The following is a 16,078-nucleotide window of genomic DNA, read 5'->3' on the forward strand; positions in this document are numbered from 1 at the left end:
AAAGGTGGGGGGGGGGTGAAAAAAGGAAAAGGGGTGGGAGAAATAAAAAAGGAGGAAGGGGAAAGAAAGAAAAAACGGAGGGGGAGGGGAGAAAGAGAAGCGAGCTCCCTGTTGTACTAAACGTAACCCTATGGAAAGCAGGCAATAGAACTCGTTGTTTGTGGGTGGGAGCTAAGTAGCCTTGCATTACTCAGCATTCAGGAGGACCAACCAGTCAGTTCAATAAGCTAGAAGTACAAGTGGTTGGCTCACATCCATCACTAAAGTTTAGACTGTTTTTTTCACTCTAAGTAATATCACAAAAAAAAGGCAGACAGCCACAACTGCACAAGGTTTCCCTTGATCAAGCAGCCAAATTTTTCTCTCCTCTAAACAGCAGACAGTCAAAGACGCAGTGCAAGAAACTCATTACTTTACCCAAGGAAGCAATGTGGGTTGACAACAAAATGTCCAGATCATGGTCATTCCAAAGACTGCCAAACACTCAATTTTCTTTTTCAGTACTGATTCAATTAAAACGTTCAGTCCAAAATTAATATTTAAAAAGACAGAGGACAGTAAGCTTATTCCCCTGAAGACAGGCAGTCAATCATGCAGTATCTTATTGCAAGAACATTCACCTTATTTACGCAGACCTAATTTAAAAAATTAAAAAAAAGATTACAAAAAAATGTTATCATCAAGCAATGAATAATCCAGGCAGTTTTTTTTCCCTGGCATTTTGGTGGAGTGTGATAAGGCTAAAAACAACAGGCTGCTCAGTAAAGTGAAAAAAAAGATAGATAACATTGATACGCACTCCTACACAAAACAGTCCAGTCCTTATCTTTGCTTTTTATCACAGTACTTTTTTTAAAAAAAAACACAACTGGACTGGAGCTCCTTTAATAAAACACCATGAGAGGGAAAATAGATGTGAAGTTTTGACTCTCCCCCTTTTAAAAAAAGGAAACATAATTTATCAAGGTATTATCGAGAAATCCAGACACCCTAATCAGCTCCCATGAAGTCAGTATTTCCATTCTTATCTGGTAGAGGAGTGGAAATGGAGAAGTGATTGTCAGAGCTGTGCAGATTACTGGAGCGGAATGCTAATGGAAGACAAGGCTCGACCATTGGTCGCTTAGTACTTGCTATCTGCACCATTATCAAAGCTTATCAATGCAACCATCACTTTATAGTAATGGGGCCAGTTCAACTTTCTGTATTATCATATAGCAAACCTGCCCAAGAGGCCTATACCAGGAGAATGTTATCCAGCTCAGAAAGGGAGAGAAAGAGTAAAAAAAACAGAAATGATGGCAGCAGCAGCAGCAAATAGTGGAACCAGAGATGGGTGCATGCATAGGAACAGGACAGAATAGTGGAAATTATAAGACACGCACAGATCATAGAAACCCAAGGAACTGGAATGAACAAAAACAAAATGTATGAATGAACATACTCAAAAAGGAGACAGGGCAACTAATAACAACTTAAAAAAGCAGACGAGTGAATTTAGAAGTATGAAACCAGGTAGATAAAGTAACTGTGCAAAGATGAAAAAGTGAAAATCACAAAAAATCAAGGACAGAGACTAAAGACTGTGTAACATTAGATAACAGACAAAAGGAAAGAAATGAGACAAAAAGGACAAAACACTTGTAAATGAAAACACCTAAAAGACACATTGTAAACATTATGAAGAACGTATGATCTCAAGTACATTACATTCTTTACTTTCACAATGTAACTGATACAAGATACTCTTTATAGTCACCACGTAAAGTTTGTTTTAACATTAAAAGTTTCCAATGTTCATCAAAAGCACATAAGGATTTCTGAAATTATTTCTACAAAAAGAACAGTTAAGGCCAAACTTTATTTCAGTTACAATATTAAATGTCATGTCATGTCATTGGCTTGAAAGGTTGTGCAAAAACAATTAATGATGGTGCATTAATCAAAGATATCCAGCTTAACACACTTAGCATTATGCTTGCAATTAAAAACAAGGACAATATCTTAAACTTAAGGCCATTTCAAACATAGCATTTGATATCTAGAAGCCAACTTAGATGCAAAATTGCATGTAACAGAGGCCAAGAATATTAAAATAATTTTCTTAAATCTGTTCATTTATAACATTTATATCATCGAAAAATGTATCTAGTAATGGCTTTTGGACGTAGAGGGAACTGCTCCAACACATTCTGAACAGCTAACAACAAATAGTACTAATTCATACTTCCAAATAGGTAGTTTATTTTCACCTCTTTCTTGAATTATTACATAACTTATGATTACAAAGAGGTGAAATTCAATAAGATTCCCATTGAATTAATTACCTGCACATTGCAAGTTATTATATAACTATGTACATGTTAGCAAGAAAGGCACAAGCTAAAGTCCCACTGAAGTTTCTTTTACTTCCCACAAAAATCTACATTCCCTTAAAATTTTATAACATTTCTACATATTTGTAAGCATGATCCCCTAGTATCTACTGCAATATAAGCTGTGCATAGCCAGTTCAAGACAAATCTCATCAAACAAATTGAGAATCAATCCTAAAAATACACAATAGTGTATTTCCATATTGCATATAAATGTCAGCAATCAATCCGCAAAACACTGCAAACTAACGTCAGATCAAACAATAAGGTTTATTTTAGTATTTTAAAATGTGGTATTTTAAGCAAAGCTCATGAAGTATAGAACATTTAAGTCAAAATGACCTCTTAACTAAAGCATAAGATTGGCCAGTGCAGTGGAGAATTATCAATTACAAAAATCTAACAGATCATCAGTTTTGTCTCTTTCACATGGGTAATTTTTTTTCGAAACTTTCACCTGTGAATCTAATCTATTTGTTATTAGCATGGCTTAAAACTGAGTAAGGAAGTGGAATGAAGTGGATAAAAACTCTGTTTACACACTGTCACTCAAACACCTGAACAAGTTTTAACAACTCAAAATTCGAAGTGTGTGGCAGTATAAACAGTTAAACGCATCTAACTCATAGGAACACAGCACATATGGGCACGACTAGACCACTTGGCCCATTTCATAGCTTCACCATTAAATAAGATCATGGTCGATCTTATTTTGACCTCATTTCCACATTATCTTCTGCCACCATAACATTTGGCCTCCTTGTCAATCATAAATCTAACTCAGCCTTGAATAAATTCAATGACCCAGTATCCACTGCTTTCTGGACAGAAATTTCCACAAACAACCCACACGAAATAAAATTCTTCTTGGTTTTCAAAGTGAGACCTCATTCTTAAATTACATACAGTAACCCTAGTCTCCTCCACAACATCCTCCCAATAACCAGTTTATCAAGCCCCTTCAAGATCATGTATGTTTCAACAAGGTCATCTCTCACTCTCCTAAACTCCAATGGATATTGGCCCAACTTGTTCAACTTCTCTTTCTTTATAAGAGAAACCCCTCATCCCAAGTATGGATTAAGAGAATTTACTCTGACTTGTTTCTTATGCAACTATATTGGATAGTAATATACAACTTTAAGCTTATTTCCACTATATAGTATGGTCAGTTTTTTGCAAACCAAAAGTGTAGATTATGAAATTCACCTGATATACAACTTGGCATCATATCCAAATAACTCTGATATTTAACCAGTTGTTAAATTTTGCTAATATAAAACAGAAATAAAAGTAGGTTGTACTACTGTAAAGCTTCATGAGCCACCAGTTATGTGTTTTTCACACAGAGATCAATTACTTGTGTTATGTAATATTGTACATCCAATTTCCCTTCTGGGTTAAAATAACTAGAAAAAATTGCTTCCTGAATCCTATCAGCTGTAGAGCATTGTTGCAAATCAAAAGAAGTGGAATCCATTCAAATTAACAAGTGACAAATATTTTTTGCCTAATTGGAATAAGTACAATGTTGAAAAACAAAGCTATGTACACATGCCATCTTAGCCTCTCCAAATGCAATGAATTCAACGTTAGATGTAAAGAAATCAACGGCATTAATAGCTTAACGATGGAATCAATTACATCAGCAGACTTTCTGGGGATTTTTCTTTGCTTTTTTTTATTTTTTTGTATTTCAATAACCGTCCTACTCGGTACCTCTCCAGTCTGGTATGAACTGATAAGAACTGTTATCTCACTTGGCAATCTATATCAGGACCTAGATCAAGCCTCCGGCTTATCATGTTTTCTCATCATCCAGTCTACAGTCAAACAAGCTCTACTTTTGTTCAATGTTTCCTTTACCAGAAAAATTGAGTCGTCATCAGAAAAGAGGGCTCTGTTTTTCTTTTTAAAAAGTAAAACAAAAGCAAATCATATAGGGAAAATCAAATAGGGAAAGTCTAGAATATCCAAAACTGATGATTGTTCCGGCGATATAAAATCACCAGATAAGTAAATTATTTTTAGCTTGCATTGAGCAGACACTCTGGTTCGCTGACGAGGTCGACTGTGAAAATATATCCTGTGCCTCCTACCTCTCATCAGAAATATGAACACCTGCCTGGAAACAGTCGTTTTTAAAACTGAGAGGAGAGACGCCGCGGCGTTGACAGACGGCAAGAGAGTTTGTGAAGTGAGCAGAAGGACAGGCATAGCGACAAACTCACGTTTAATCTGCCGGGGGTTACTCTGTTTCCTCCTGGACATTGTGGCTGCTGGTTGCCGAGGTTTAGGTTGGAATGGGGGGGGGGGGGGAAGAGGTGGAGCTGGGTGGGTGCGGGTATCCGGGGGGGGGGGGGGGGTAAGAGTTGGTGGATCACGGATGGACAGCCGTGGTTTGCAGTCGCAGCATGGCACCACGGTCAGAGAGCGCAGACTGAGCACGGAACTGAGTGATCAGAGAGCCCAGCAGAGTAGCCGCAGCCGTAGCCGCAGCGAGCCATTCACAAGCGCCGCGCGAGTATCCTGCCAACACTCACCCGATACACTGTATCAACTCCGCCGTCTGACGTCATGCCGCTCGCCGCCATAGCAACCGGGCAGCATTGAGCCGTGCGTCGGGACGCCCCAGTGTAAACAATGGCGTGTGACGTCACCTGCTCCACCTGTATCCCCCCTTCCCACGCGGAACCTGGGGAGGGAGGTGATCAAGTGGATCTGCCGTGGACCTTAATTTTGACCAGTTCATGTTCAAGAGTGACACCTGCGGAGTTTTTTCAATGCACCCCGGGTCGGTCAAGTGCTTTTGAAAATTTGGCAACTTTTTTTTAAAAGCACACATTTTTGCATGATCTCACACCATTTAGAATCCAATCTTAACACTTCCTCTGCACATTTTTTTCTTACAGAATTCATACTCCCAAAACTAGCCACCTATGTTTATTTACCCGATCATCTCGTCCCCTCTGCCGACAGTAAAATATCTATAGTCCCGGTTTAAGTACGAGGAGTTTTATGGCTGGGAAAGCAATGTTTTCGGGCCCCAACAATCTGTATAGAGAGAGATTGTTGGAGTTTAACCAGTTAAATCAAAGTAAAATACTGCAGATGCCGGACATCTGAAACGACAACGGAAAGCGTTAGAAATATTCAGGTCTACAGTATTTGTGGAGAGCGAAACAGTTAAGGTTTCGAGTCGAATATGACTTCTTAAGAATTTTAACCAGACAAAGCTGTACAACAAAGAATACTAATAAACTTTTCACTATCTATTCAACCAAGAGTTCGACAGGCAGAAGTACAGGAATCGAAAACAGCAATTCAGCAGGAAACCCTGGATTTGGATTTTCGCCAGCATACATTTTAGAAGGGACTATACAGCATGGCTAAGCATCCCTACTCATCTGTATGAACTTTAACTTCTAATATTATTGATGCATGCCTGCTCCTATTGTCACTGAAAAGTTATGTGGATATTGCAATGCACCATGGGATGCAGGTTTTGAAACAGAGCTGGTAGGTGTGAAAAATAATTCAATCGGCGTTCAGGGATTATTTGGCAGTATTAAGCACAATACAGCCATCGGTAAATTCATTCTGCATGTTTATAAATTGTTCTTGAACAACTCTCCACATCTAAGTCAGGGCAATGGTACGTATTACAACCGTTTAATGATGTCTAGTGCACATACCTTATTCACAAATGTCTGATATGGATATTTTGTACGGCACCATCAACAAATAAAGTTTGGCATAAACTGGTACCTGTCATCAAAAGGCAACACGACTTCTACCAATTTGTATGAATCCTTAGAATTCAATTAAGAATTATTTGCAGCTGTATTGCTACTTGGGTATTTTTCAGTAATACTATTGCTAGTTATAAACTCAAAAGAGTCACTATTATTAAGCTGGCATGTGGCACTCACTTTTTCACTTCTAGATTAGATTCCCCACAGTGTGGAAACAGGCCCTTCAGCCCAACAAGTTCACACCGACCCTCCAAAGAGCAACCCACCCAGACCCATTCCCCTACACCTAACACTACGGGCAATCTAGCATGGCCAATTCACCCTAACCTGCACATTTTTGGACTATAGGAGGAAACCCACACAGACACAGGGAGAATGTGCAAACTCCACACACACAGTTGCCCAAGGCAGGAATTGAACCCAGGTCTCTGGTACTGTGAGGCAGTCGTGCTAACCACTGTGCCACCGTGCCAAATTGTGAAATAACCACAATTCATGGATCCAGCAGCAATCCAACATATGATGGCTGCAAGTTATGGATTGTGCCTAACAACCATTGTTTAATACAACCTACATACCCAGGCTGGAAAGTAGCATAACAGGTTAGAAATTAGTTCACGCTGGCTGAACAAAGTGTAGAGATTTATTCATGCAACTAAAGTAGACTGAGACTCATCTGATAATAGGTCTCTTGAAAATGATATCAATGACCTGTACTCAACTACTGGGTGTAACTGAGTTCATGAGCAAGGAGACCTTCAATACCCTGTATGGTATGTGTGTTTACTGCTTGCCATATTGAAGACTTAATTGCCAGTAAAGACCTGAAACCACTGAAGATTTCTAGGCCACTGAACTTTATGCCTGGGGACCCAGACCAACATAATAATCACGCAGGGTGTTTGGATGATCAAACTGTGCATCAGGTGACTGGCAAGTTGTTCTTCATTAGTGTAATGGTTAGTATCCCTGTCTGTCACACAGGGGGCCAGAGGTCAATTTCCTGAAGGGGATTATGTACTATATTTGAGCTGGACAGTGCACAAGTAATAAAGGTGTATTCTTTAAGGGACACTCTTGTGGGCAGTGGTAGCATCCCTATTCTTGACCCAAGTTCAAGTCCCATCCACACCAGAGGTGTGTAATAAAATCTCTGAATAGGTTGATCAGGAAAATAAAAATCAGGTGACTGGCAAACACCTCAAAAATGCTTCTGCTAAAATGGCTAAAGTAATAATGTGCTGCATTCTGCATCACATTTTAATTGTTCAAAACCCAGTGATTGAGTAAAACCATCAAGAAGCAGATCAGAAGAATTATGAAGGAGGACATGCAGATATTTCCCCACACATAAAGAAGCCCTGGTTATCTGCAAAGCAATGATCATTGGCATATGGCTTTCTCCCCTGAGAACAATCATAAATCTGTCTTGTTTTGACTTCACTGTTATCTATATACTTGTGTACGCAGGTCTTTCATTGCACCAGTAACTCATCCACATCAAACCTGCATTAATATCCTCTGGTGGTTATAGAACAGGCATAATCATTGTTTATTTAATTGCATTGTGCATTACTATATGAAACAGTGCATCTGTCCAAAGGTGCTTTGCACTTTAAACTGAGTGTAGGGAAAGATTCCTGGCACATAGCCTGACTAAATGGGAGCAAAAGACAGTGTTTAACTTATAACAACAAGACCTAATTATCTGTTCCATTCCTCAGATGAGCTTGATGCCCCATAAGAGAATATTGAGTAGACTCAGCCTATATTCCTTAGAGTTCAGAAAACTGACTGAATAAAGATATGAAAAATTCTACAGGATAAATCTGAGAAAGTGTTTCTCCTGCCTTGAGAATATAGAGCATGGAATTATACTCTTTGAATAAAGGTAGGAAAGGATTCAAGGGGTATGGGGATAGCAAAGAAGATGAATTTGAGGGAGAAAATCATCCATGATTTTGTTGAACAGCAGAACAGATTTATAGGGTCAAATAACCTATTGCTACTCATGTTTTCTATCTCCTGAAATTCTCCTGTCTGGCAATACTCGGCAACAGGAGAGGAGCTTTACTGTAATTACCTGTCTATGTGATGAAAGTACATTTTTGTGTATTATGCTCTGTTCTATGCCTGTTACCCTAATTTATGTCCTTCACATGAGATTCTTGTGCTACTTACTAGGAACAATAGCTGAGGTGATTTCTCTATACTGCTTTCCAAGACTTTATTTTCAGGTAATATTGTTATTGAAGGGCTTCAACCAGAGGTGCGTCTACCCTGTGAGATGATGCTTGGGAGAACTGAGGATGTTTTGCACCCGTCAGTTACAGGTACCTCTGCTAGATGCCAAATTAGTATTCACGGTCGGCACCCTGCTCTCTGTTAGCTGATTGTGGTCCCAAGCTACCATTTCTGACACCTGTGAGAGCATGAGCACTGAATCCAACCAATATGGATACCCTGTGGATATCAGACCAGTATTTTGAAAAACAAACACAAAATGCTGGAGAAACAGAGCTGGTCTGGCAGCATGTATGGGATGGGAAACTGAGTTAATATTTCTCATCTAATATGAGTTCTTCAAATTGTATTTAGAGACAATTGCTGGGATTGATTTCTACAGTGCCAAGTTACTTCTGCTCTCACCAACAAGAAAACTTGCTAGATCCAACTCCAATTAACTAATCTGGAGCTGAGCTTCTGCAAAGCTACTTGACATTGAAGTCCCACTTTACCAGAAGCTACCAGCCAATCAAAGGCTAGCAGTCTCTGCAATTGCCTATGAGGTTATCATAGGTTACCATTTCATCCCTCCTAAGATAAGGAAAACAAAACTGTTTACAGTATTCCAGGTATGGTCTAACTATTGCCTTGTATAGTTTTAAACAAGACTCCCCATTTCTTTTGAAATAAAGTTAAAAATCACACATAGGGTTATAGTCCAACAGGTTTATTTGAAAGTACAAGCTTTCGGAGCCTTCCCTATTCCCTGTTGAACTTGTATGTGAGATTTTTTGTGACTCATACATGAGCACTCCCAAATTCCTTTGTGCTGTAAATTTCTGCAGCTTTCTCCATATAAGTAATATTCAGTTCCTCTAGTCTTCCTGCCAAAGTGCATAACCTCACAGTTTCTCCATTTATATTCCAACTGCCAGGCTTTAACTCACTTGCTTGACCTATATCCATCCCTCTGCAAACTCTGTGTTATCTTAAACCACTTGCCTTTCCACCAATTCTTATGTCATCTACAATCTTAGCCATAGTACATTCGCAATTCTGATGTCATCTACAATCTTAGCCATAGTACATTCGCATTTCTGATCCAAATCATGAACATATACTGTAAAATACTGTGGTACGAGCATTAATCCTTGTGATACAGGGGTGTCATCTAGAAAGTGCCCTCTTTATCTCAACTCTGTCTTCTATTAGTTAGCCAATCCTCTATCCATGCAAATATACTACCCTCAATGCGTGGATATTAAGTAGCCATATTATTATATTATGTGTGTAGCTTAAGGAACACCTCCTGGAAATGCAAAATATTACATCCGCTAATTCCCTTTTATCTATGTTACTTAATACCTCATAAAATAACTCTAATAAATTTTCAGGCATGATCTCCTCTTCAAGAAGCCAGGCTAACTCTCCTTAACTAAATTATGTAATTCTAAATATGTCGCTATTACAGCCGTTTTAACTGATCATAACATTCACTGAACAACAGATGTTAAGTTATAGCCATAGTTTAATGTCCTACAGTTACGTATTTTTTGTCTCACATTTTGAATACGCATGTTACATTAGCAGTTGTCCAATCTTTTGGGACATCTCCAAGATCTAAAGATTCTTGGAAGATTGCTACCAGTGCATCATTATCTCTCTAAAATCCTAGAATGTAACCCATCATGTTACTAGCCCTATTAGCCTTTCGTACTGTTAGTTTCCTCATATAGTCCATAGCTATTGTATTTTTTTATATACCACTCCACCCAACCAACCCGTTTTAACCCTCTGATTATTTGTTAATGCTTTTGGTGTATTCAACTGTAAAGACTGATGCAGACTATTTATTCAACACATTTGCCATGTGCTGCTTTCCCATTATTATACCCTCAGAGATTAAAGTTCACTTTGGCCTCTTTCTTCCAAACTATCAGTTTCTGCCTGTCTTGATGTTACTTGCAAGTTTATCCTCAATGTTTATTTTCTCCTTTTTTCATTATCTTTTTGTCTTTAGGTCATTTCTGTATTAGTGCCACTCCTTTATCAACATATAAGAATAGGGAAATTTGATAATAAACCAAAAGCTTTGTATTTATATTTGAATACACAAAGCATTCAAAATAAAATTAATAAGTCAACAGTGCAAGTAGAGATGAATGGGTATGATTTGGTGACGATTACTGAGACGTGGTTGCAAGAGATCAGGTTTGGGAATTGAATAACCAAGAGTACTTCACTGTTTCAGAAGGGCAGACTGGGAGGAAAGGGAGATAGTATAGCTTTATTAGAAAATGAAGAGGTCAATGCTTTAGTCAGAAATGGTATAGGTACTGGAGATCTAGATGCAGAGTCAGTCTGGGTAGAAATAAGACATAGCAAGTGAAAGAAATCCTTGATGGAATTAATCTATAGGTCCCCAAACCATAATTCCACAGTGGAGTGCAGTACACCAGGAAATACTCAAGCTTCTCTGAAAGGAATGGCAAAAATCATGGGTGATTTTAATATGTGCATAGACTAGGTTAATCAAATTGACAAGGGTAGTCTCAAGGGAGAGTTCTTTGAATGTATTAAAGATTGTTTCTTTGTGCAGCACATTGACGAATCAACCAGGGAGCAAATTGTTCTGGATTTGGCAATGTGTAATGAGGTGGGATTAATCAATGATCTCACAGTAAAGGATCCTCTAGGATCTAGTGATCATGGCGTGCTAGAATTTCAAAGTAGTAGACTTGCCAACTTTAGGGGCATTTAAACAGTCATTGGATAAACATATGGATGATAATGGAATAGCGTAGATGGACTTCAGATTGGTTTCACAGTTTGGTGCAACACCGATGGCCAAATGGTCTGTACTGCACTGCACTGTAATGTTCGATGTTCTATGTGCCTACTCATGCTTCTAGTTCTTATGTTCTTATCCTCAGGTGAGGGGCGCAAGCCACAATATTTCTGCTAGCCTTGCTGTTTGCATAAAACTGCCTCAAAATGTCTTTATATTTGTTCACCTGAAGATATAGTTTGATGTTGAGGGTAATCCATTCAGTGGCTTCAAGTAACTTAGTATGAACGGTTGCTATGTAACCAGGAATAGATCTCTCTGGCAGTACAATGGGTGATTGTTTGCTTTGGTTGACTGTGGAGCTACTTCTCATGTACCACTTGTGGAACAAATGGCCACATCTCCCCTGACCTCTCTTCAAGAACTTGAAGTTTGTCCATGTTTCCATTGGACTTCATCCGCTCGAGTCAGTCACCAGATTACTGTTGTAATCTTTGCAGTCAACCAGGAGGTTCACCGCTTACGAAAATGGGGCTGTCATCAGATCATCGCTTATAGAGTTGACTCCAGAAGGGACCACCGGATTTTAGATGAGCTGTGGGGTTTTTTCGTGTCACTGGGGATGCTTTGTTAACAATCAGCTTATGGTATACTTTGAGAGGGATGTTTTCCCTGTAGACATCAGGAGATTTAATATATACTCACACAGGAAGCCACTCAAACAATGTTAGTCTCAAGATCCCAAAAATAATCCTCATGGTTTTCCAAAGTTGTATATGTACCACATTTGTGTGGCATCCTCAGGCCAGGTTGAACTGCAGTACAGTACTGTTGGGTAGACTTGAGTACGTGAAACAATGCATATTGCATTGATCTGCTGCTCTCGATGCTATGCGCCAGTTCCTACATGAGATTCACTCCCATCTTGACATTAGTCCCAGTGTTCTGCCAGTAAATATATATATGTCCTGAAGAAAATCATTCTTGAGATAAGAATAGTCTCTAAACTGGACATGAAGCCAGAAGTGGAAGAAGTAAATACATTTCTTTATGTAACTGGGAATAAAGTAGATCACGTTGTTGCTTACCAAGGAGTAAAGGAAGATACAGACACCTTTATAGAGATATGAAAGCCTTTGGTAATCATTGCATCAGTACTAAGAAAAATCTTGAAAGACCAAGATTTAACAGAAGAATATAACATGTTGATGAAGTGTGAAGCAAACAATTCCATGGAAGACATTACGAAGAGACAAAGATGATTTAATTAATGATCTCTCATATCCTACTGAATGGCAGATCAGGCTTGAGAGGCTGAACAGCCAACTCTTGTTTCTATGTCTTATGGTCTTATGGCCTTTTGATAGAGGCAGTACTGATGGGCATTCATCACATTTATTAAGTGTAAGAGAAGTGCAAAGTTTCCTTAGGGAAATTGGCAGCTCAGACCAAACATTTTGATTTTCAATGGGTATCTCATAAATTTCAAGTTAGACTTCATAATGTCACAGTATTATCACATAGTGAGCTTTGATTGGTAAAACATTGCTTACAGTGACAGAAATTCAACTACATGGTCTAGTTAGCAATACACATAACTTAAAGGTATGCGCCACAAACACCTCTCCAGCAACATCAGCAACCTAAATACTAGAAAATCTATACATACTACAAAATAGTCACTCATGCTTAAAAAGGCATATGTTGGTCCTAAAGTCATTCAAAAGTACAAAGGAGTTACATAGCAAAAGGCTATGGAACAGCCGGTCAAGGCATAGCCAGTTCAAGGAATAGCCAGTAGAAGATTTTATAGAACTTAACCAACAAGTAGACTCCCCTAAGATTAATTATATTTGCATAAAGAAGTTATTTCATATTATCAATAAGATAGAAAGCTGTGATTATATAGGTTTGGCAAAAATGTTTTACATTACTACAAAGATTGATTTGAGTCAGATTTCTACACAACACAGTGAAACACCTAGTTATGACAAACTTAAGTTACAAATTAGATACTAGAGTTGACTAGGAAAGGACAAGTTCAAATAGAATATCTGAAACATCTACTTTCCAAAGAAGAATTCTGAACAACCATTATCAAGCAAGAATAATTCTTCAGGTAACACAATTTAAGGAATGGGCAAGATTGATTTATAAATAAATCAATCATCGAGGGCAAACAAAGTCCAAAATAATCAACAAGCTGATGTATCGAGATGACCAATTTCAAAACAGATCCACTTGTACTTTGAGAACAAAAATCTCCTGACACAAATTGGAAGTGTGAAGCAAACAATTCCATGGAAGACATTACGAAGAGACAATGATTAATGGTATTGCAAAAAACAGGTGCCTACCCTAGTAGGAGTGATATTTCCAAGAAAAAAAAATAGAAGAAACTAAAGGTTCTTAAGAAAATATGTCCTCATACAATCAGAAATAAATTCCAAAACAGCTATCTTCTATTCAACAAATGACTGGTCTCCCAAGTCCAAAGACAATAGGTTTGGGGAGAATAGTAAACCCCAGGAGCATCTAAGTTTGTCAAGTCAAAGTCTTGGTGAAAGTTGGGATAAGTGGTAAATGTAATTATATAAATAAATGCATAACAATAATAGCTAAAAGAAAAAGGCTTTGGAGGATGATAAAAATAGATCTAAAAGGATTAATACTTGATTGAGTGTATGATGATATGGTGAGGATTTTGTGGGGCAGTAAAGTAGGATCCCATTTAAGGCAGCCCTAAGATTAAATCCTGCCAAGTGCCAACTGCAATGTGGAGCCTCTTCTTCTAAAATGTAAATAGTTGCAGAACATTTTGTTTACTCTTCAAGATTCTTTTTTTTCGACTAAAAAGTAGCTCCTCAGCACATTTGATATCATATGAGGTCCCAAAGAACTCTCATACTTAAATGATACAGATAGCAGCACACACAATGTGAATCCCAGGGCTGGAAAATCGGTAACGTGACAGGTACCAAAAAATTAGGATATTAGTCATAATTTTAGAGAGGTACACCATGGCTACAGACCCTTCAGTTCAAATTGTCCATGTTGACTGGATATTTTACATTAATCTAGTCCAATTTGCCAGCACTACCTACCCATTCAGATGCCTTTTAAATGTTGAAATAGTACCAGCCTCCACCACTTCCTTTGGCAGCTCATTCCATACATGCACTACCCCTCTGCGTAAAATGTTGCCCCTTAGGTCCTTTTTAGGATAGAAGTGGAGTCCCAGAAGAATCTGTGATAGGGTCTTCATTATTCACATTATTTACTAACAACTTGAATAATGGCATAAAAAGTTATACATTTAATTTTTCTGGTTGCATAAAGTTAGGCAGCATTGTAGACAGTGTTGATGATAGTTTAAATTACAAAGGGATATTGATAGACTAGGTGAATGGACAAAACAGTGGAATTCAATCTAAGTAAGTGTGAGGTTATCTATTTTTGAACCAAAAAAAGGAATAGATCAGGGCGGTTTCGAAGTGGTGTGAAGTTAAATAGCGTGGATGTCAAAGAGACCGGGGGCGGGGGGCTGGGGGGAGTGTGGTTCAGGTGCATAGAATTTTAAAATGTCATGAATGGGTGCAGAAAATAATCAAGAAGGCTAACTGATTGCTGACCTTTATATCTAGAGGACTGAATAAAAGGATGCAGAAGTTATGCTGCAGTTAAACAAAACTCCGGTTAGACCCCACTCGCTGTACTTTGAGGAGATCTGGGCACCACAGCATGGGAAAGATATGTTGGATTTAGAGGGAGTAGGAGGTGGATTTACAAGAATGATACCTAGACTTCGGGGGTTAAGTCATGAGAAGAGATTATACAAATTAGACCTGTTTTCTCTAAAATTTAGATGGTTAAGGGTATAGAGATTTGGAACTCTCTTCCACAATAAACAGTTAATGTTAGTTCAGTCATTGATTTTAAATCTGACATAGATAATTTTTGGTTAAGCAAAGCTTTTAAGGGTATGGGCCAAAGGCAGGAATATGGAGTTAGACATGGATCAGCCATGATCTCATTGAATGGTGGAACAGGCTCAAGGGGCTAAGTGGTAAAAACCGCAAAGACCGTTCCCTCCGTGACTACCTGGTCAGGTCCACACCCCCCTACGACCCACCCTCCCATTCTGGCACTTTCCCCTGCCACTGCAGGAACTGTAAAACCTGTGCCCACACCTCCTCCCTCACCTCTATCCAAGGCCCTAAAGGAGCCTTCCACATCCATCAAAGTTTCACCTGCACATCCACCAATATCATTTATTGTATCCGTTGCTCCCGATGTGGTCTCCTCTACATTGGGGAGACTGGGCGCCTCCTAGCAGAGCGCTTTAGGGAACATCTCCGAGACACCCACACCAATCAACCAAACCGCCCTGTGGCCCAACATTTCAACTCCCCCTCCCACTCTGCCGAGGACATGGAGGTCCTGGGCCTCCTTCACCGCCGCTCCCTCACCACCAGACGCCTGGAGGAAGAACGCCTCATCTTCCGCCTCGGAACACTTCAACCCCAGGGCATCAATGTGGACTTCAACAGCTTCCTCATTTCCCCTTCCCCCACCTCATCCTAGTTTCAAACTTCCAGCTCAGTAACTGTCTCCTTGACTTGTTCGGACTTGTCCTACCTGCCTATCTTCTTTTCCACCTATCCACTCCACCCTCTCCTCCTTGACCTATCACCTTCATCTCCTCCCCCATTCACCCATTGTACTCTATGCTACTTTCTCCCCACCCCCACCCTCCTCTAGCTTATCTCTCCACGCTTCAGGCTCACTGCCTTTATTCCTGATGAAGGGCTTTTGCCCGAAACGTCGATTTCACTGCTCGTTGGATGCTGCCTGAACTGCTGTGCTCTTCCAGCACCACTAATCCAGTATCAAGGGGCTAAGTGGTCTAGTCCTAAACCTATGTTCATATATTC

General features: G+C 39.2%; 1 protein-coding gene across 4 annotated transcripts in view; it reads right to left on the reverse strand.

Annotated features, from left to right (window-relative positions):
- The window catches only part of zfpm1 (zinc finger protein, FOG family member 1), a 268,052-nt gene extending 263,121 nt beyond the window's left edge, over positions 1-4,931 (reverse strand). For 2 of the 4 annotated variants that reach the window (XM_072596111.1, XM_072596108.1), the window contains exon 1: positions 4,607-4,697. In XM_072596111.1, the coding sequence (XP_072452212.1) occupies positions 4,607-4,646 (40 nt within the window). In that variant the 5' untranslated portion in view covers positions 4,647-4,697. Of the gene's footprint in view, positions 1-4,474; positions 4,572-4,606; positions 4,698-4,918 lie in introns of those variants that run through there. The other 2 variants (XM_072596110.1, XM_072596109.1) reach the window with 2 other exon arrangements.
- Positions 4,932-16,078: the final 11,147 nt, after the last annotated feature.

The sequence above is a fragment of the Chiloscyllium punctatum genome, chromosome 26, assembly GCF_047496795.1.
Source record: "Chiloscyllium punctatum isolate Juve2018m chromosome 26, sChiPun1.3, whole genome shotgun sequence".
In the NCBI taxonomy this organism is placed as follows: Eukaryota; Metazoa; Chordata; class Chondrichthyes; order Orectolobiformes; family Hemiscylliidae; genus Chiloscyllium; species Chiloscyllium punctatum.